The 22,659-nt window shown below is 44.6% G+C and overlaps 1 protein-coding gene across 1 annotated transcript in view; it reads left to right on the forward strand.

The window, feature by feature from the left end:
* EYA2 (EYA transcriptional coactivator and phosphatase 2) overlaps nt 1-22,659 on the forward strand; it is a 201,420-nt gene that overhangs the window by 82,331 nt on the left and 96,430 nt on the right. Inside the window, exons 4-5 of the mRNA XM_036419140.2 lie at nt 153-295; nt 5,192-5,308. Of these exons, the coding sequence (XP_036275033.1) occupies nt 153-295; nt 5,192-5,308 (260 nt within the window). The remainder of the gene's footprint in view (nt 1-152; nt 296-5,191; nt 5,309-22,659) is intronic.

Below are 22,659 nucleotides of genomic sequence, written 5' to 3' on the forward strand. Positions count from 1 at the left end.
CCCAATCTTAAAGGAAATGCTGTAGTTTTTGTCCATTGTCTCTGCCCTGGAAAGAGTCAATACCCAAAGGAAAATGGTGGTATTGATACCAAAAAAGGGGGAGGGGATGCTGGGCTGGGCTTGGAGATTTCATCTTCTCTCCTTCCATGCAGACCTTGCCCACGTGTCCTGTCCAGCCAGCCTCCCACGGCCATGGCAGCCTACGGCCAGACACAGTACAGCACGGGGATCCAACAGGCCACCCCCTACACAGCTTACCCACCTCCGGCGCAAGCCTATGGGATACCTTCTTACAGTGAGTACCAGCCAAAGCCCTTGCTTCCAGGTGGGGCCCCAATATTGTGGTCTTTTCTCTGTCCTCTTGCCTCAGTTAAATCAGAAGTGATTCCAGCCTGATTTTGTATTAGCAATAGAAGAGGACAGACACATTAAATATGGTACAAGTTCTAAAGACTATATCAAGGCCTCTTTTGATTGCTAGAGTAAGAAACTTAACCCAAGCTGGCTTAGGGAAAATGTAAATTTAATGATTCACACACTGGGGTCTGACATTAGGAATGGCTGGGTCCAGGTGCTCAAATGATGTCAGGAAGAGTACATCTCACTCCATCTTCAGATGTTTTTCCCTGAGTTGGTTTTACTCCCACACAGGTTCTTTTCCTGTGGCTGCAAAGATGGTGCCTGTCAACTCTGAGTTTGCATCCTTTCAGCTCAGCACTCCCAGTGAAAGGAGAACTCATCTTTCCCAGTAGTTCCACCAAAATCCCATATTGAGCTTCACTGGCCCAAACTGGGTCATGTGACAAGGCAAGAAGGTTGGGGTGCGAGAGATAAGGAGGCTGAAGACTATGGATTAGACAAGTGGGAGGGATGGTTCTCTTAAAGGAAAGCACAGTGATGGTGTCAGAAGGAAAACTGGATGCTGGGAAGGCAAAATCAACAGAGCTACAGACCTTGACTGTCAGAACCTTACTGCTAAGAACTAGAGACTCAGTGAACCAGGCCCACCATCCACTGCTCACCTGTCTGCATTGGCCAGAGTGCTCCAGGATAACAGAACCAATTGGATGGAGATGATGATGATGATGATAGATAGATAGATAGATAGATAGATAATAGGAATTGGCTCACCCAATTATGGAGGCTGAGAAGTTCCAAGATCTGCAGTTAGCAAGCTGGGGAACCAGGAGAGCGGTGGTGTCATGATATGGATGTAAGTTATAAAGAAAGAATAATTTAGGCTCCAGGGCCAGGCAGCCCTTTTAGATGAGGAACTGAGCACTGAGAGAAGAGCATGAGCAAGCTCGGGAGGGAGAGCGTCCAGGCAGAGGGGACCGCAGTGGGAAGGCCTGGGATGGGAAGGCATTTGGCAAGTCTCAGAAGCCCAGTTAGCTGGGGCACAGTGGGGAACAAGGTGGGCAGAGCCCGAGAGGCCTGAGAAGGATTTGGGGTTTTATTACAAGTACAACAGGAACTCTCATTGGCAGGTGTATAAGCTGAGGGCTGTAGGGTATATTCTGGGTGCTTTTCAGGTCATTTAGCTGCTATGGGGACGCTGGATTGCAGGGAAGCAGAGGAGAAGCAGGCAGGCCAATGAGAGACTGAAACAGGAAGGAGTGTGGTGGTGGTGAGAGCCCAGGACAGGGCAGTACACACAGAAATAGGCAGATTCAAGAGCAGTCGTAGAGGTGGCAGTGATAAGTCCTGTGGGCATTGGGGTCAAGCATTGGTAATGGTCAGCATGGTTGAGCAGCTGCCACCTGCAGTTCTCAGTGCTATGTGTCCACTAATTCCTTAACCCTACGAGGAAGGTCCCACCATTATCCTCTTTTGAGGGATACATAGTGGGGACTCAGAGAAGGCAAATAACTCCCAAGGTGACCCAGGTCAGTAGCAGAGGTGGAATTAAACCCAGACAGCCTGGCTCAGAAGTTCAAGCCCAAGACCAAGCTTCATTGCCAGAGTGTGCATTCCATAAATCCTGGGGGATTACCTGTGACAGACCTTGGCCAACAGGTGTGGGCACCGCTTTTAACTTTCTGTCCCTCCTGCGCTAGAAGACTTGCAGTACAGTCACACGTAAGTTACCCGCCTGGCCGACAGCCAAGAAAAACGAAGCCATATTATTTTTCAGCACAAAAGAGAAACCCACTCCTGTTCCCAGACAAAACATGGCATCAGGGGGAAATTAATTTGGTTCAAAGTCATTGGATGGCTTCAGTTACTTTCAGAGCGTCTGTTCTCTGACAGCACAGCGTAGGTGGTAAGAGCACACACATCCTGGGCTCACACCCCACCGCGGCCCCTTGCTGGTCCTGAGGCCCTGGGTGAGTTTCGTCGTTCATACAGTGGAGCCAAACCACGTCTGGCCTCCTTGCGGTTGCTGTGAAGATGCAATGAGATCATCTGCCTAGGCGCCCAGCTACTTTTTCTGTAAAGGGCTGGATAGCGAATAGTTCTGGCTTTGTGGCCTACACAGTCTTGGTCACAACTACTCAACTCTGCCACTGGAGCATGAAAGCAGACGGACAGTATGTAATGAGTGTGTGTTCCAATAAAATTTTATTGACACAGCAGGCAGTGGGCCAGATTTGGCCCACGGACCATAGTTTGCCAAGCCCTGACCTTCATGAAGGGCCTAGCCCACAGGGCCTGGCCCACAGAAAATGCTCCATCAGCGTGTAGAAGCCAGGCTGCTATGTACACCTGGAATGTCCTTGTCACAGAATAATGACAGGTGGGATGAAAAGCCATTGTCCTTCACATATGCCAGTGCCTGAGCAAGCAGCGTTTGCTCATTGTCTGGAGAAACCTTGTTGAATCGTGTTAGGAAACTTACCTTATGCTCCTTGGCACCTGGCATTATTACCTTTATTTAAGTAGTTGCCGGGAAATAACACAATTGAATAAACTAGAGGCAAGGAGATTAGGAGTATTGAGCCTTTTTCTCAATTGATTATGCAACGTTCAAGGACATATGTAAAAGCATAAAGAATAACACTACAGATACCCGTAGAAACTGGCCATCCAACTTCAAAAATAAAATGTAAAGGGAGGCTCTGTCCCTTTCTTCTAAGAGATACTCACAGCCCTGGAATTGATGTTTGTATCATTCCTCTGTTTATCGTTTCTTTGTGTGCCATGGGGGCCAGCAAACTTTTTCTGTAAAAAAACCTGACAGTGAATTTTGGCTTTGCAGGCCCTACAGTATTAAAACTACTGGACTCTATCATTGTAGCTTGAAAGTTCCAGATAATACACAAGTGAATGGATATGTCTGTATTTCAATAGAATGTGGTTTACAAAAACAGGCAGAAAGTCACATTTGGACCATGGGCCATAATTTACAACCCTGGTATGTGTTTGTGGAATGAATGAGTGAATGAGCATATTCTCACAGGTTTTTTTTTTTCATATCTATTTAAAATGAAGAATGAACATGCTCTTGGACTCAGCAATTCCACTTCTCATATCCAAGCTAGACAAGCATTCTAACCCTGTATGAGGAGGCATGTCCATTCTGCCACAGGTGGTGATAGTCAGAAAATTAGAATCCACCTAGAGTCCATCATCAGGGGACTGGCTGAATAAACAGTAATATTCATACTTTGGATTTCCATCTGGCCACTAAAACAAATGAGCACACAGTTTGAGAAGAGTGAGTGAGGGAGCATGGAGCAAGCAAAGGTCAGAGAGGTGAGCAGAGGTCATGTAGGACCTTGGAGCCACCCAAAAAGTTTAGATTTGACTCCAAGTACACGATACACCATTAACCTTCTTATCAGACTGAGCCAAAGAAAGTGCCTGTAATACTGCTTGTTGCTGTCACTGTGATTGCACCTGAAGTCCTATGCCATCTATTGCCTACAATCCTTTCACACCCATTATTGAGATGCAGCAAGAGAAGGAAGGGAAAACCTCTACTTAAGAATTATTGGCCAATTGTGAGGCCCCATTGAGTAGCCTGGCTTTCTGAACCTCAGTTTCCATATCTTTAGAATGGGAAAAGCAATGCTGTCTGTCCCGTGGGAGCGTTGTGAGAATGAGAGAGATGTATGTGGCTAAGTTCCTCATTCAGAGCCTGGTATGTTCATTCTTTCCCCTTCCTTTAATCTCCTGACAACCCTGCTGGCAAGTATCAGTATGTTACTTCATAAAAAGAAGCCTAGTCCTAGTCACCAAGGAATCACTTTACCCTTCTAAGCATTCTCTTCATTTATGGGAGTGAATGGGTGAGGAGGAGGGAAACCACAATTACAAAACCATCCCCAGAACTAGAAATGTTCTTTTAAAGACACACATTTAAATAGTATCAAAGTACTATTTTATACCTATAAGACAAAGATAATCAAAGTTTATTGCATTTTCAATGAAAATACAATATCTGGGCTTTTGATAGTGGATTAGCCCCCCTCCCTTGATATAATCCCTTCCCCAGCCAGTTGCTCATGGGATTGGAGCCTGTAGTTTGGAGAAGATGTCAGTTAGGCAAAACTGATACTAGAAGCAAATGAGTATGGTGTTTGGATAGAGAGTGTGATAAGCAGTTGTGAAGGGGTTGGGGTCAAGAGGCATATTTGTAACTGTGGCCTTTGGATAAGCCTCTCTTCCCCCTCCTCCAAAACAAACAAACAAACAAAGAACGTGTCTTGGAGCTAAGTGGAATCATCATTATAGAGGAAGGATGGTCCATTTAACACCTTCTCCTGATGAACTTTAAACCATACAGGGTGCCGCTCCATGGAGTAGGGGGTTGTAAACTCACTTCCTTCAGAGGCAGGCAGGAAGCAGGAAGCTGGCCACATGTGCAAGACAAGATATAGCACCTTAAAACCAGCCTCAGTGTCTCAGAGACAGCACAGAATCCGGGGTGACCCGGGTACACAATCCGGGAAGCCTCTGATAGCTTGTTGTCACATGGGAACACAGGCATAGCACCATCGCATTGCTGAAGAGAAAGCATAAGTACAGATTTTGGGGTGAAATCCTCCTGATTTTTAAACAAAAACAGATTTTCCTTAAAAATATGCAGGCAGAGCAAAATATGTCTGTAGACTCAAGCCAACAGTTTGCAACTCCTGGTTTGGAAGCGGATAAACTTGCACGCTGTCTTGACTCAGTAGCTCTTCTGCGGGTGACAAGGGAGCATCCTAATCCTGTGTCCCTGGTGCTTCTTCTTCCTCTTTCCAAGGCATCAAGACAGAAGACAGCTTGAACCATTCCCCAGGCCAAAGTGGATTCCTCAGCTATGGCTCCAGCTTCAGCACCCCACCCACCGGACAGAGCCCGTACACCTATCAGATGCACGGTCAGTGTGGCGCTGCGGCCCCTCCCTGCCCTCTCCAAGGCATTGCCTGAGTTGGGTGTCATTCACTCATTTATTCAGCAGATTTGAGTACCTACTATGTGCCAGGATCTATATCAAGTAATGGAGTTACAGTGGTGGACAGAACAGATGTGAGATCTGCCCTCCCAGAAACTGATACTAAACAAAGCAACAAATAAACCAACTAATTTGGGAGGAGTTGAGTGCAAATAGAAGCAAATGAGTGTGGTGTTTGGATAGACAGTGATGAGCAGTTGAGGAGGGGTGGGGGTCAAAAGGCATTGGATATGTAATTTTAGATAGAGTCATCAGGAAAGACTCTTTGTTGGACAAAACCCCAAAGGGTGAGTGGAGCCAGCTATGTGCAGACCTAGGGGAAGAGCATTCCAGGCAGAGAAAAAATCAGTGCAAACCCTGTATGGAGGGAAATGTCTTGGCATATTTGAAGCACAGAACTAAGACCAGCAAGGCTGGAGCAGAGTCAGGGACATAGGAGGCGAGAGTGTTGGAGAGAAGGCAGAGCTGAATCACACAGGCCTTGAGGGCTGTTGGCTTTGATTTTAGGTGTGATAGACAGGAAGTTCACTGCACACTCACAGAAGTGCTGGGTGGTGGGAGCAGTGGCCAGGCAAGTAAAGGAGCTATTTCAGCAGATGGTTGAAGGCTACATCCCCATAAGGTGGCTTTCGGAGGAGAAGAAAGAACTCCAGTGCATAACTCCCTCCTCAAATAGGCCAAGAAACTGGCCTATAAGATTCTCCTGTGTCCACCTCCACTCTTTTACCCCCAGTGTGCCCTTCTCTTCTCTAGTCCACCATTGGGAGCATGTTAGTGCTGATGCATGGGCCAGAGGGCTGATGGCAGTACTTCTGGAGATCTTCATCCTAGTGTTTTTTCTTTGTGAAAATGACCATCCAGGGTCTGAAAGGTATGTGCGAGCCTGAAGAGGTAACGACAAGGTGGTGGGCTAATGAGTGACTGTACTTTTCTCGTTAAAAACTGTTTGCATATATTGTCACTTTACATTCTTTAAAATGGATGTCAAGTCCAGCCTTTTAGGTAAAATCATTGTGGAAAATTCAGCAAATAATCATAGGAGCCTGTAGGAGAAACAGCAAAGGCCCTAGGTAAGAAAAGGCTCTCGAAAGCAGGACTCCAAAGCAGACTCGTGAACTGTGGTACAGTGAGTAAGGGAAATGAGGTTAGAAGGTGAAGCAGGCGCCTTCCCTGGACCAGGCTGTGAAGCATAATGTTATTTCCCCTCTGGTCCTTACAGCAACCATGGGAGGTGGGCATTGTCAGCTCTGCTTTTCAGATGATGAAAACGAGGCTCAGAGAGGAGAGGTGGCTTGCCTGAGATCACAGAGCCCAAGTGTTCCAAGCTGGGATTCTGACTCGGGTTTCTGGAATTTTGGAGCTCACGCTGATCCTCCTAGTGTTATTTCCAGGACTCCTCCGGGACTCCTAAGCTCTGCATATACGCCATTCCTTTCGTCTTCCCAATAGGCCGATGGCATAGGCTCTGTCATGATCCCATTCTTACAAGTGGAGGTACTGAGCTACAAAATGGCAACGTAACTTGGCCAAGGTCACATGGCTGTGGTGGTGGGATTTGGAGGCAGGCAATTGTACTCCAGAGCCCAGGGGGATAACCACCACACCATCCTGCCCTCCAACTCTTGTAGATTCTTCTAGGTGATGATTCTCCATGGGTTAGCCTGGCTTACACCCCACCCCGCCACCACCACAATCCCGCCAACTCCTCACAAATGGAAAAAAGATCTCTTGCTCTTCCTCACCTGCCCCACCATGAGAATAGTCCAGGTTATTTTCTTAATCTTTCTTATGGCCAGAATGCCAAAAAGGCTACAGCAGCAGCTGGACTTTGTCCCAATTAAGTGCCTTCAGTCTAATGCTAATGGCCATAAACCGCTCTTGAGACAGCCCAGGCATTTTGCAAGCCTGACATATTCCTCCTGAAGTATTTTTTTCAAACACAAACACACAGAACGCTCACACACCATGCCCATGTGCTTCCTATTAACTTTTTTTTCCCCCCAAGCTGCTCCAGAGGAGAAATAAACTCTCCCAATACTCTGTGCACATTTCAGAATGGAAGACCGTGGTTGAGGGAATGAAGAGGGAGGCTGAGACTCAGTTTTAGGCCTGAAAGCATTGACTTGGAGTAAAATTAGTCCATGCTTAGAAGCTAAAATGGGTCTTTCTTTTCTAAAAATTAAAATTATAATTTCGTAGAAGCAAAAGAACCTAAGGAAGGATCCACCCCGTCATTTTACAGATGAGTAAACTGAGGCACTGCAGCGGAGTGGCTTATGTATAGTCACAGGGCAAGCATTAGGTAAGCCCAAGGCCTACCCCTCCCTCTTATTCCAAATCTCAGAAACTTCTGGAGAGCCATCACCCCTCACGGCCCTGCTGTGAGATCTGTATCTGTTTGGATAGCACTGCCTCTCCACCGAATGTACGATAAACGTAAAGGAGAAAAGTTCACAACATTCGCCCAGCCTTTGCATGGTTGTTTATTTTCTTTTTTTAAGTTCACCCAAGGGTTTTTATAGCTGAAATGTATTTCTTATGGGTTTGACTTTTGTTGTTGTTTCTTTTTGGCTTCTCCTGCTAAAACACTGCTGTTCACAGAAATGACCACAAAGATTAAAAAGAGAAGAACAAAGCCATCTTGAGAGTGTGTTGTAAGAGGCTAAGAGCTCTGGACCTGGCTGCAGTCAGCCCTGTTCTGTCCCACACACCATGGTTCTTGGGTGAGGCTCTTGACTTCTCTGTGCCTCAGTTTCCTCATCTGTGGGATTGGCATCATAGCAGGAGAGTTGGCCAAATGGGGCTGCCAGAAGGACTAAGTGGAATGATTGTTGGGCACCTCAGCTGAGGCTATAAAACCTGGTTGTCCTTTTTATTACTCCTTTCACTAACATGGTAGTTAAAAGCAGTAACTCTCAAGTCAGACTGAGTTAACTTCCCAGTTATGCAATGTGACATTGAGCCAAGTTACTTATTATTACCTCAGTTTTTCCCCTATAAAATGGGGGTATTAATGCATGCGGTGCTGAATAATTAAATGAATTAATGGTTGTGAGGTATTAAGAACATCACCACCCTAACCGGTTTGGCTCAGTGGATAGAACATCAGCCTGCGGACTGAAAGGTCCCAGGTTCGATTCCAGTCAAGGGCATGTACCTTTGTTGCGGGCACATACCCAGAGGGAGGTGTGCAGGAGGCAGCTGATCAATGTTTCTCTCTCATCGATGTTTCTAACTCTCTATCCCTCTCCCTTCCTCTCTGTAAAAAATCAATATAATATATATATTTTTAAAAGAACACCACATGCCATAAACTAAGTACTCTACAGATATTATTATTTTATTGTGATTCTAATTTCATGTCTGATGGTCTGTGTTCTTCCCATATTCACTTCTCTTCCCTGAACTCTCAGTTTTAAGTAGCTGTGCTCAGAGAAAAGAGGAATCCAAACCTGAGCTGTTGAATCAGCATAAACTGCTCATTTTAGAGGGACTTAATTGGTAGCCCTCTTCCATGGAAATCCCTTTTGTATTTACTAAAAACCAGGGAACATGAGTGCTAAAGCTCAGAACCCAAGGTGAGCCATTCAGGAGCAATACAGAAGTATGGGATTTGAGGACATGTAGGAAAATTATGAGGCCAGTGAAGGGATTTATATGCTACATAATCTCAGCATGAGACTTCCAAAGCCAGTTTATGTCAGATTTATAAAATCTAGCTCCATCTCTGGCATGCAAGATCTGTGTGGCCTTGGACAAGTCCCTGAACTCTCACGATCTGTTTCACAGCTCTAATGCTCACTGAAAAAATAAAGAGGTCAGAGAAGGTCATGGTCAGATACATCAAGTACATTTGGTAAATAGCGTGTGGCTCAACGTTGAATAGATGTCTTTGCTGCAGGACTTTCAGAGCTCTTGCAGAAGGACGTGCCTGTGTCTCCAAGAATGGAATTCAGTTAGTCGATTTTCCCAGGTAGATTTGAAACAGGGACCCTCTCACCAAATGAACGTTTCGCACTCAGGAAAGGCCTGGCTTCTTCCTATGTTAAAATTATTTTAATACATTTTTATTAAACATGTATATGTATAATATAATTAATATATTTTATTAATTCAGAGAGGAAGGGAGGGAGAGGAAGAAATAGAAACATCAATGATGAGAGAGAATCACTGGTTGTCTGCCTCCTGCACACCCCCCAATGAGGACTAGCCCGCAACCCAGCATGAGCGCTGATTGGGAATGGAACTGTGACCTCCTAGTTTATAGGTCAATGCTCAACGACTGAGCCACACTGGCTGGGCTATGTTAAAATTGTTTGATTCTCTAATTTTTTCATGGTGAACATGTACGTTGTCCTTTTTTCTGTATTTTTGTTAATTTATTTTTGATAAGATACAATTCACATACCATAACATTCATCCTTTTAAAATGTACAAGTCAGTGGTTTTGCTGTATTTACAAAGCTATGCAGCCATCACCACTGTCTAATGCCACAGCCTTCTCATTACCCGAAAGGAAACCCCATGCCCATTAGTCATCACTCCCTTCTTCCCCTCCCGCTGATATATTTTCCTTTTGTAATAAGAAAGAAAAGATACATTTAAAGTTACTCTTCTTTTATGTAAGTGTTTTGAGTAAGGTTATACATTTACCTAGTTACACAGCTACAGAAATCGCTTCATCCCACATCCACTCAGTTTCCAAACCCCAAGCGGTTCAGCACTTGAACCAGGTTCCATAGATCCATCCAGAATTTCCTTTTGCAAATAGAATGTCCACAATCTATTATATTGCATGTTCCCATGACAATAATTAACTCATACGTGAGTCATAAGTAAGGTAATGATACCAGTATAATTCTGAAGGTGGATTGTTCACTTGCTTTTAAGATTTCTTCCTTATCACTGGCTGTAAGCAGTTTAATTTTAATGTGCCTTGATGTAGCCTTCTTTATGACTGTAGGGTTTTGGGTTCATTGAGCTTCTTAGATCTGTGAGTTTATAGTTTACATCATATTTGGAAAATTTTCAGCTATTATTTCTTCAAATATTACACACACACACACACACACACACACACACACACACACCCTCATGTCTTCAAGTTCGCTAATTTTTTCTTCTGTATCTGCTCTGATGTTAATTACACTTTAGGAAGTTTTCATCTCAGACATGGTTCTAACTTCTACAAGCTTGATTTGGGACTTTTAAAAAATACCATCCATGTTTGTCCAGTCATTCCTCTGGCTCCCTGAACAAACAGAATATAGTTATAGTAACAGTTTTAATTTGCTTAGTTATTGATTCTAACTGTCATTTCTAGGTTCATTTTCATTGATTTTTCTTCTATAGGTCATATTTTCTTGCTTCATTGCATGCCTGGTAAGTTTTGATTGGATGACGGAAATTGTGAATTTTACCTTGTTGAGTGCTAGAATTTTTATATTCCTATAAATATTCTTGAGCTCTGTTCCTGGATGCAGTTAAGTTACATGGAAATAATTTGAGTCTTTCAGGTCTTGCTTTATGCTTTGTTAGGGAGAGCAGAGCAGCATTTGGTCTACAGCTCTCTTGACCTAATCAGTCTTTCCCACTAGTGAGGGAGCCTTTCTGACTATTCTACCCAGTGCTCCATGAATTATGAGGTTTGCACTCTGGCTGGTGGGAATAGGGACTGAATGCTCAGTTTTATGTAGCTGTGGTCAGAGAAGAAAGGAATGCAAATTTGAGACTTTATTATGAGCTCTGAGGATCTTTCTACTCTTTTGAGGTGGTTCTCTTCCAGCCTTGAGTAATTTCCTTACAGGTATGTGCTAATCAATAATCCCAAGGGAAATGTCTCCTGCAGTGCTGCTCCCTTTTTTCTGGCACTCTGCTTAGCTAATTCTCTCCACTTTGGCCTCCTTGGACAGGCAGCTCCATCTCCTCAATTCAGAGGCCACTGGGCACCACCTGGGTCCCCTCCCTAGGGACTTCCCACATCGGGGCAGTCTTACGGCTCAACACTCATTTCTCTTCTTTTAAAGCATCACTAGCATTCATTGTCTGATGCCCAATGTCTTGGAAATCTAGTTTTAAATTATTTCATGGGAGAGGGTAAAACTAGTCCCCGGACTCAGTCTCGATCAAAAGAAGAAGCAATGCTGCACTGGTTCATTAGCGTGCTTTTCTGTCCATACAGTGACTGCAAAATGCACAACACAGGTGAGGAAACCAACCTTGCAGGAATTCGTTCTGTTCCTGGTGTCCTGTGTTCTTCCTCTGACCTCAGTGTGGCCACATGCTCTGTTTGAAGAACTTATTTTGCAGTTCCCCCAATCTTTGCACATTTTGCCCTTGTTTCCATCATTCAGCACCTCCACTGTCCTTGAACCCCCTTCCATTAAGATACCTTCAGCTCCTTTTTAAAGCAAAGTCTTCTGGGTAATGTAACTGTGTATTTTTTTATTTACTTACTAGGAGCCCAATGTACAAAATTCGTGCAAGGGGCTCAGCTGCCTCTGCCTCAGCCCTAGCCCCCCACCTCAGCTGGGGGCCTCTGCCTCGGCCCCAGCCACCATGGCTTCATCCAGAAAGTCATCTGGAAGGACATCCGGTCTGATTAGCATATTATGCTTTTATTTTTATAGATTTATTTTTTCATTGTTCTGTTATTTTTATTGGGACTGTATTGCTTTTGTTAACGCCCTAGTTATAATGCTGCATTGCTTTTTAGCAGTCTGCCCAAGCCTACTTTTACTCATAAGCTTTATTTTAGGGCACAATTTTTCCCAATGCATGGCGTTTCAGGATAACCGGATTATGGCAGAAACACTCTGGTATATTCTTATTTTCATATGTAACATACTATACCCACTCTTCTACACTTTGCTTTCTTCGTTCAGCTATATGCTTTTGAGAACTTTCTAAGACATCCTTTTCACAGATGCTTATTATTCCATTGAGTGATGTGCTATAAATTATTTAACCAGTTACTTAATGAGTGTTTCCAGTATTTTGCAATTACCACCAATGTCTATGAATAACTCTATATCATTTTGTTTTCTGCAATTATATCTGAAGGATACGTTTCCAGAAGTGGAGTTCAGGGTCAAGGGAAAGTCGATATTAAATTTGGTAGATAGCTCCAGGTGACCTCCATATGGAGTCCACTGATTTAAACACCCACCAGCATTTTCTGAATGTGCCTGCTTCATCAACCCCATCTTCTCATTATTGGAGTTTTTGCCAATCTGATGCATGAAAAACTCTATCTCAGTGTAACAGTAATTAGTAAGTGTGATACAAAGCTGATTGTCCTTTTAGATATTGACAATTTGTCTACCTTTTCTGTGGCCTAGAAGATTAGATTTGGAAAATGATGCCAAAGGGGAGTGATGAGGTGCAAGGCAAACCAATATCCAAACATATGATAAAGCTGCAATAATCAAAACAGTGTGGTTCTAATGTATGAACAGACTGCTTGTTTAACAGGAGACTGTGATCCTGAAAGAGGCAAACATATCAGGGAATTTAGAAAATAGGGTAGATGACATCTAAATCAGTGGGGAAAGGTGAATATTCAATGAATGGAGTTGGAATAACTTGTTGGCCATCTGGGATGAAAAATAGACCCATTCCTATCACTATACACCAGAAAAAAATCCAAATGGACCAACAGTTTAAATGTCAAAAGTAAAATTATAAAAGTACTAGAAAGAGAATGTGCAAAATTTTTATAACCTTGGAGTGGAAAAGGCTTTTCCAGCCATGACTCAGAAATCCAAAAGTCATCAATGAAAAGATTGATAGACTATAGATTTTTTTGATTTTTTAAAAATTTTTTTGCATAGCAAAGAACACCAGAAGTAAAGTCAGAACAATAAAAACAATCAAAATGAAACAAAAAATCAGATGGGAAACTGTGAATAAATATTCTCTTCTCAAACCAGAAACAAATTGTTACTCTTTTTAAAATGATTCTACAGTTCCACCAATTGAACCTGCTCTGGGATGATATTCTTCTAAATAAAAGAGAGAAGTGAGGAGATCTGATGTTACAGGGGAGGAGGAGGGCCATGGCAAACTGGAGAATCCAGCCCATCAGGTTTGGGGAACCTGTGTTACCCTAGAATGGAGCCCTAGAGAGGCCAAATCTTTCCATTTTTCAAGGTAATCCTCAAGACTACATTTTAATGTAAAACCTCATTCTTTTATAATAGTGGCAACTGATTGAACATGTGTAGGACTGGTCTTATGCCTTTATCTTGTAATGTGGTTCCTTTTTTTTTTTTTTTTTTTTCAATTTTTTCAAAATTTTTTTTCTGGGGGGCGGGGAGAGGACAATTTGTTTTTCCACTTATTTGTGCATTCCTTGGTGAATTCTTATATGTGCCAAGACTGTGTATTGAACCCACAACCTTGGCGTATCAGAACAATGCTCTAGCCAACATACCTACCCAGCCATGTTTTCTTAACCGAACCACAGTTCGTGAGATCAGGAAGGAGAAAATTACTCCCCAAGTGGTGACTTGGGAAGCCAGATAGCTCGCCCCTTTGGGTCCTCACCTCTGGCTTACTTCCTCTGTGAGGCATGTCCGGGAGGGCTTGAATGGTGGGTGTGGTTAGAGCTGCCTTGGAACCCAGTGGCCTCCTGGTGAAGTAGATTATTTCCCCATTTCTTCTTGGCAGCCGTAAATTTCATGCTGTCCTGGCCCAGCCAGTTCTGAGCAGGTTACGTCTGTCTGGTCTCACTATGTCGGTCAAGACAGGAGCCAGGCTTGGCATCCTGCGGGTTCCTGGACTGACGTCCGGTTTCCTGGTGTGAATCAGCAACTCTTCTGCACACGGTGACGTGGGTGAGGTTTTCTGACATGTCAGCACTCTTGCGCCACGCAACACCTCCTCCCTGGTGGTCACCTTCCTGTCACCTCTGTGTGTGCTGGCAGCTTGCTGCCGCCTGCCAGAGCTGAAGCCTTCTGGATTTAGGACATAAAGAGGTTAAATGAATGGTCATATTTTTTCTGGTTATACTGTATAACAAGTTTGATTTGGTCGCCCCCATCTCCAGAAGCCATAGGAGATGATCCATGAGCACAGCTGGGGAGACTGAGTTGGTTTTGAGGGTGTTCAGTAAGCAGCTCACTCAGGCAGCATTGCTGTGAGCCTTTCTGTGGTGATGGCGAAGTTCCCCATCTGCGCTGTCCCACAGGTAGCCGTTAGTCACGTGTGGCTGCCGAGCACTGAAGTGTGGGTAGTGCAACCGAGGAATTGAATTATTCGTGGTGTTTCATTTTTTTTTTAAATATATTTTATTGATTTTACACAGAGAGGAATTGAGAGGGACAGAGAGTTAGAAACGTCGATGAGAGAGAAACATCGACCAGCTGCCTCTTGCACACCCCCCACTGGGGATGTGCCCGCAACCAAGGTACATGCCCTTGACCGGAATCGAACCCGGGACCTTTCAGTCCGCAGGCCGACGCTCTATCCACTGAGCCAAACCGGTCCCGGCTGTGGTGTTTCATTTTAACTAATTATAATTTAAATGTGAATGTGGCTAGAGGCCGCCATATTGGGCGGCACAACTCTAAAGAGTAATTCAAAGCCAACTCATAGCCTGGGTACTGCTGGGGTTAGGGAGGTGAGCTAGCAGGTGTGATGGGCTGAATGTGTTCTCCTAAAACCCGTATGCTGAAGTCCTGACCCAGTGTGATGGTATTTGGAGAGGTAATCAGGGTTAGATTAGGGATTGATTTCCTCCTAAAAAGAGGAAGAGCAAGAGAGCTCTCTCTCCTCCTGCACACATGAAGACACAGTGAGAAGGTGGCTATCTCTAGAGTCCTTCTACTACCTCAAAATTTAATTCAGATATAATTAAATCTACTTTTGCATATTTGTAAAAGTCAAAGAGGGTGCTATTAAATGAAGTTTATAAACTATATTTTAGAACATTTAACTACCCAGGATGACCACACTAGGTTATATAATGAAATAGTCAGACACACATATGTGAAGACTCAGAAGAACATGGCTGTGTGGCTGCCAGCATTGTGGCTTTCTTTTATATTACCTCTCTTCTTATAAGGATACCTTTTCACATTGGGGGTTAGGACTTTAACATAGGGATAGGGAGGTAGGGCACACTTCAGTTCATGACGGTGAGCAAGGAAATGAGAGGATGTTAACATGATGCGGGGAGTGAGGAGTGCGCTTAGGAAAATAAACAAGGAGTGTAGCAGAGAGAAACTGAGGAGGGGGGTCTAATTTGGATGGTGGGCAGGGTCTCTGAGCTGGTGGCAGTGGAACCGATAACATGCAAATTAAGAAAAGCAGCCATGGGCCTTGCGTGTTCCTGGCAGACAGGAGGCCGAGCAGCTGGCCACAAGGGGGAAGAGAGGTGGAAGGTGGAGGAGGCAGACCTCGCAGAGTCTTGTGACCACGTGGGGCGTTTGGATTTTGTCCTGAGAGCACCGGCAGCCATCAGAGGTTTCAAAACAGGGAGGGCGATCTGGTGTGCGTCTTAGAAAGACCAGTTGGCTGCTGTGGGGAGAGTGAACCATCTGGGGGTCATGGAAGATGCCAGGAGACCAGGAGGAAAGTCTCGCAGAGGCAGGGACCACCCCATCCTTGGCTCTCCCTTCCCTCCAGACCTTCTCGTGGGCACAATGGAGCCAACATTCACAGAGCTTGCCTGTAACAATACTGGCCAGGGCCTGAGGACTCCGTCCAGAGATTCTAGAATCATCTTTATCTTTTCATTCCCAAAGGAACAAAGACCCAGAGAAGGGCTTTGATGTTGTCACTCTGGTGTTATTTGCTTTCATTTTTATTTCTAGCATGTCAGTGAAATAGGAACTAAGCTCATACCAAGGTGTAGGTCTGCAAAATTCGTTGAAAATGTTACATGAAAAATTTCTCTGATAATCAGGATATGTTGGGGTCAGAGAGAAGAGTGAGAAAAAGAAAACAGCAAGGAACCAAAAACAAAAACTGCAGACACTTTTGTGTATGGAGGGTCCCATTGGAGGTACAGGCCCAGGATAGCTCTTCAGAGATAAGAGTGGAGAGCAGGCTGCTCCCAGCCCGGGGCAGTGGCCTTCTGCTCAGGAATTGAAAGCAATAATTAGGGGTGGACAGCCAGGGGAGGGAAGAGAGAGACAGACAAACAGATACTACAAATCCGTCTTTGCTAGAGAGAAACCACAGTCAGACTGGGGTACATCATTTGCGCCCTTAAAGCAAATCTCACTTTTTCTGCTCCTAAGAGTTCAGTAAGTAAAGAGGAAGGAGGGAATTTGCTGGGAATTTCTCTTAATTCCCTTCAGGTAGGGTGCTTTCTACCTGCATTATTTCATATTCAACAGTGCCCACAGGCCCCGGGCTTAATTTCTCTAATTCCCTTCAGACCCCAACCCGCTGCCTTTTTGTACTGCTTTTACATTTTTTAAATCACGTATGTAATATTAGTGTATGCCTTTCTGTAATTTCTCTGTGTGTATGTGCGTGCTTGCATGTGGGTGTGGGTATGTATGTGTATGTGTTTCCTCCCACAACTGGAAAATTATTCTTTTTTAGCAAATAAGATCTTGCTGTGCATCTTGTTTTTAAATTGCCTTTTCTATATTTTCACTAAATACATAACGTATATTGGAGATCTTTCAAAGTCAGTTCAAATAGACCCTTATTCTATTTTCTGGCTGCTAGTACTCCACAGAGAAAGCCGACTACTGGGTTTGAATCCTAGCACCAGCACCAACACTTGCTGGTTGTGTGACTTTAAGCAAATAGCATCTCTGAGATTTGATGTTCTCATCTGTGAAATGGGATCTAGGGGAGTAGCCGACCTCATGGGCTCTTGGAGAGCTGGTGATATGTACCTGGGTTTTTAGGACAGTGCCTAGATTAGTCAGCCTCTTCATTTGTGTTGGCTGTTTAGCCACTCATTCTCCTTTGGAAGGACAATCAGCTTGTTTCCTATGTCTTACTATTTTTAGCTCCTCCGAAGCTCACGGTCTCTGTACCGCGTCTGCCCCACAGGATAGCTGCTACCAGGAATATTGGTTGCTGCACTGGAACGTTGGTTGTTGGGCCGTTTGCTGTCCCTGCTACTTTGTACCGGGATCCTCATCTCTGTGTGTTTATCTCAACCAGAGGCCCCTTCCAACTTCAGCAAGCCTCGCCACGTCTCCCCAGACCTGCCGCCTCTGCCACTCCAGCCCTAAATAGCAGTCACCCCGCACTGGCTGCTGAAAGGGATTGTGCAACCCCCAAAGCCGGAGCCCGGGGCCATCCCAGCTGCTGCTGAATTTGGGCCCCAATCAGCTGCCTGACCTTTAAATTCTCCAGGCCTGACTGGTCTCCTTTCAGACCCCTGGGACCAAAATAAGGATGGGGCTAAAAAGATGCATAGGAGGACTCCGCCATGGGGAGGGTGGGATTTGTGACTGTGAGGGCCCAGATTTTTAGAATCTGCTGTTGCTGAGGATTTAGCTTCTCTCATGCCTTGTGACCTGTCACGGGGTCATTAGTCATGTGGACATTTGATACCGCACATTGAAAGGGCTGGCCCATTGCCCTGACATGGAAGGTTGGGGCAGGTTTTTAAAGGGAGACGGGGCTCATCTTCTGGTGTTTGCCAGCGGGAAACAATGTCAGGTATAACATATCCTCTCTCTCAGACTCAGCTGCACTATCTGTAGAAAGAGAGAGTTGGACTAGAAATCAGTGTCTTTCAATCTTACTTGATCACACTTCACACTAAGAAATACATTTTAGCCGAGACCGGTTTGGCTCAATGGATAGAGCGTCGGCTTGGGGACTGAGGGGACCCGGGTTCGATTCCGGTCAAGGGCATGTACCTTGGTTGCGGGCACATCCCCAGTGGGGGTTGTGCAAGAGGCAACTGATCGATGACTCTCTCTCATCAATGTTTCTGGCTCTCTCTCTCCCTTCCTCTCTGTTCAAAATCAATAAAATATATATATTTTTAAAAATACATTTTACCTCACAGCCAGTCACACCCAACGTGCGGATATTTGCGTGCACCATCAGTTAAAAGGTTCTACAGAAAAGACACTCACTCCATAGTTCTGTACTCTGACAGTTTCTCTTCTGGTCGCTGAAGGGGAAAAAAAGGAAACAAAACACAGTCCTTTTCCATGTAAAGCATTGCTGGTTAGGACCCAAATTGATACGCTCCCGCTCCTGGGTCGTGACCTTCAGTTTGGAACTCTGGACAAGTTGACCTATAAGGTCCTTTCGGGTGATGGCTTGTAATGAGAAGGCTGAATTTTCTTTAATCATTTCTTTCTGCTCCGCCTTAAAAGTGTATGTTCACTGTGGAATCATTGCAAAGTACCAAAAAAGCACAGTAAAGGAATTTGTATTAGTAATCTGTACTCCCACCATTCGGTTAAGCTATTTTCGTTTATCTTTGGTTCTACCAGTTCCCTTTATGTCTTTAATTTAACATATGTACAGTCTGGAGCAAAATTAGATTACATTGAATCCATGCATTTACATTTTGTGGGTTTTAAATGTTATGTGTGTTTTCTCATCTCATTGAACTTTCTTTGGGAACCTGCTTTGGAATGACCTCCATTGTATCAGTGTGCCATAATTTATTTAACAAATCACATAATGATGGGCACTTAAGGAGTTAACAGTTTTTTCCATCTCATAGAGGAGTCAGCAAACTACAGATGACCAATTGGCAGCCTCTACTTATAAATAAAGTTTTATCAGAACCATCACGCCCCATTCATGTTCATATTGCGTACAGCTGCTACATACTGTCTACGGCACGCGTCAAACACAAGGCCCGCGGGCCAAATCCGTCCCGCCAGGCCTTGCAATGTGGCCCACACCGCACTGTCATCACTGCACTCCGCTGCGTTTCCATCACAATGACAGTTTATGACTGTTCAGTAAACCATTCGGCCCGCGATTTAGGCTGGATTTTAGATTTTGGCCCCTTCTCTGATTGAGTTCGACACCCCTAGTACAGTATGAGACAATATTGCAGAGCTGAGAAGTTGTAAAAGAGAACTCATGGCGTGAAAAATCTAAAATATTTACTGTCTGGCCCTTCACATAAATTGTTTGCTGCCCCTGGTCTAACAGATGATGTCACAAAGAGTATATTTGTATTCACATTGTTGTGACATGTTTGGCTAGTTTCTCCTTCTTGAGAACATATATTAAATGCATTAAAATGTTGCTTGGGCCCTGGCTGGTGTGACTCAGTTGGTCGGGCATCATCTCGTGCACTGAGAGGTGGCTGGTTGGATTTCCAGTCAGGACACATGCCCAGGTTGTGGATTCAGTCCTCTGTGGGTAGTATGCAGGAGGCAGCCGATTGATATTTTTCTCTCCCATCAATGTTTCACTCTCTAGATTAGGGGTGTCGAACTCAATCAGAGAAGGGGCCAAAATCTAAAATCCAGCCTAAATCGCGGGCCGAATGGTTTACTGAACAGTCATAAACTGTCATTGTGATGGAAACGCAGCGGAGTGCAGTGATGACAGCACGGTGCGGGCCACATTGCAAGGCCTGGCGGGACGGATTTGGCCCGCGGGCCTTGTGTTTGACACATGTGCTCTAGATATTGAGACTGTTTTTATAGAGACCTTTAAGGTCTCTGACAGTGTTCAGATTGGAAGGAGGGTGTCTTGGGTGCCCCTGAGTCACTCCGATGAGCAGAGTGGACATACAGCATGAAGGGAGAATCTACTTGGATTGTATTTAAGCCCCGGAAATATTGACAGTGTTTGTTATCACAGCACATTATAACCTCTCCTGACTGATTTATTGGCACAGAGATGATTTTACAGGGTACATGAAAGTGGCAATGAAAGTCGTTGGTCCACATAGTGAAGAAGTTACATCTCTTTCTATTCTCTTTCAGGCTTTCTGATTCAATAATAAAGCAAATAAGCGTCTTATTTAGTATTAGTACGTATTTAGTGCCTCCTGATCCCTGCAAATATTTATCTTGAACAAAATGAGAGGAAGAACCCAGGTTTAGGTCCTTTGGCGGACAGCAGTATTTAGCTAGAAAGGTAAACATTTGTTTTCTATGTATTTTTTATTATTGATGGGGAGTGGTATTGATTTTATCTTTACAATAGAAGACGATTTAAGAGAAATATTAAGTAAAATAATAGTACAGGTTGTTTGAAGGTATGGCAGGAACATAGGGGGTCGGGAGGTGAGTAAAGTCTGGACACACGACCCTAGTCGATGTCTTCTTTGCATAGACATGGACATGGTGACTCGGAGAGGGAACACGCTCTGCCTGGGTGGTCCAGCTTCCCAGTGGCAGGGCCAGGGGCATTTCTGAATTTTGCCATTTAGAAGCCAGGCTGTCCTTGTGCCCATGGTCCTGTGGCCACCAGAGTTGGAAAGAAGACTGATAAACACCAGCAGTTCATCACGACCCCCTGTATCCGTTTCCTGAGGCTGCCATAGTAAGGTACCGCTAACAGGGTTCTCAGCCTTTTTAATGCCACAACCCGTTAATACAGCTCCTCATGTTGTGGTGACCCCCAACCATAAAACTATTTTCGTTGCTATTTCAAAACTGTAATTTTGCTACTGTTATGAATCATAATGTAAATATCTGTGTTTTCTGTTGGTCTTAGGCGACCCACAGGTTGAGAACCGCTAGCAGGGTCGCCTAAGACCATCGGAAAACACAGGTATTTACATTCTGATTCAATAACAGTAGCAAAATTACAGTTATGAAGTAGCAATGAAAATAATTTTATGGTGGAGACACCAAGATGGCGGCATAGGGTAGACACCCGAATGCAGCCTACCACAACAAATTTGAATTTAGAACTGAAAAACAGGGAGGCATTGCCCTGAAGCACCGGACGGCTAGCTGAGAGGAGGCTCTGCCATCTGGGAAGGAGAGAGAAGGCACGCTAAACCTCAGGAACTGTGAAGGTTCGGAGAACTGTGTGCGCGAAAAGGCGCTGGCTTACTCCTGGCGCACGGAGAGGAATGGCCAGACAGAGATTGTTGCTGGCGGACTCCCGGAGCGCAGAGAGGGCGGGCCGGGCTGAGTTCGCTACTGGCTTACTCCCGGTGCGCGGAGAGGGCAGACAGCTAACGCGCAACTGGCTTTCTTGTTCGAGAGGAAAACAGAATCACCCTATTGCTCTGATAGACGGCCCCAGACAGGGAGAGGCCAGACTGTCAGGCAGTGGGCAGAGATCTCTCAGATGTGTGTGAAACCAGAGGCCATTATTGCGGGACTTGGGGAGGAGCCCAAGGGAAAACAGTTTGTCTGCACCAACCTGAGACTCCGCCCAATCTCTGGCTGAGCACAGAAGCTCTCCCAGAGGCTGGCTTTCTCTAAGGAGGGACTGGCAGGAACCCAAAGCTTGTTTGTGCCTTTACCAAAGAGGTGCGCGCGCCTGCAACCAATCTTCCGAAACTCTCCGAGAACAGGTCTTTTCTAAGGCGAGACTGACAGGGAACCAAAGCTTGTCTGCGCCACCCCGAGACCCCGCCCTATCCAAGCAGAGTATAGAAGCCCTCCTAGCTGAGACTCTGCTGATCCTCACAGCCAATTGGTTTGGAGATCAAAGCTTCCCAGTGATACCAACAATAAGCAAGGCTTAACAACAAGATTGCACACACAGCCCACAAAGGGCTACACCAAGACTGTCCACCGCAGGTAACTGGGAAGGCTGTGCTACTGGGCTCTACCAGAACACCTAGAACACAAAGCTATTCCATCAAATCAGGGAAACAACTAAAATGCAGACAAGAGGAAGGAGACAAAGGAAGGAGATGGAGGAAAAGAAAAGATTGGACATTGAGTTCAAAACTACAGTTATAAGGTTATTCAACAATATCCTAAAAAAGGCCGATAAAATAAATGAGACCTATGAGGATATTAAAAGAGAGCAACTAGAAATAATAAGGGATCAACAAGAAATGAAGAAAACATTGTCTGAAATAAAGAATATTATACAAAGTCCTAAAAACAGACTGGAAGATCACAAGAATCAAGACAAAGATTTAGAACACGAAGAGCCAGAGGACACTCCTCTGCAGAAGGGAGAAGATAAGAGAATCCAGAAAGTTGAAGATAGTGTAAGAAACCTCTGGGACAATTTCAAGCGAAACAACATCAGAATTATGGGGATTCCAGGAGAAGAGAGAGAGCAAGATACAGAAAGAATATTGAAAGAAATAGTGACAGAAAACTTCCCCCACCTGGGGAAAGAAATAGACTTACAAGTCCAGGAAGCCCGCAGAACCCCAAACAAAAGGAATCCAA

This window comes from Pipistrellus kuhlii, unplaced genomic scaffold (assembly GCF_014108245.1).
Source record: "Pipistrellus kuhlii isolate mPipKuh1 unplaced genomic scaffold, mPipKuh1.p scaffold_m20_p_6, whole genome shotgun sequence".
In the NCBI taxonomy this organism is placed as follows: domain Eukaryota; kingdom Metazoa; phylum Chordata; class Mammalia; order Chiroptera; family Vespertilionidae; genus Pipistrellus; species Pipistrellus kuhlii.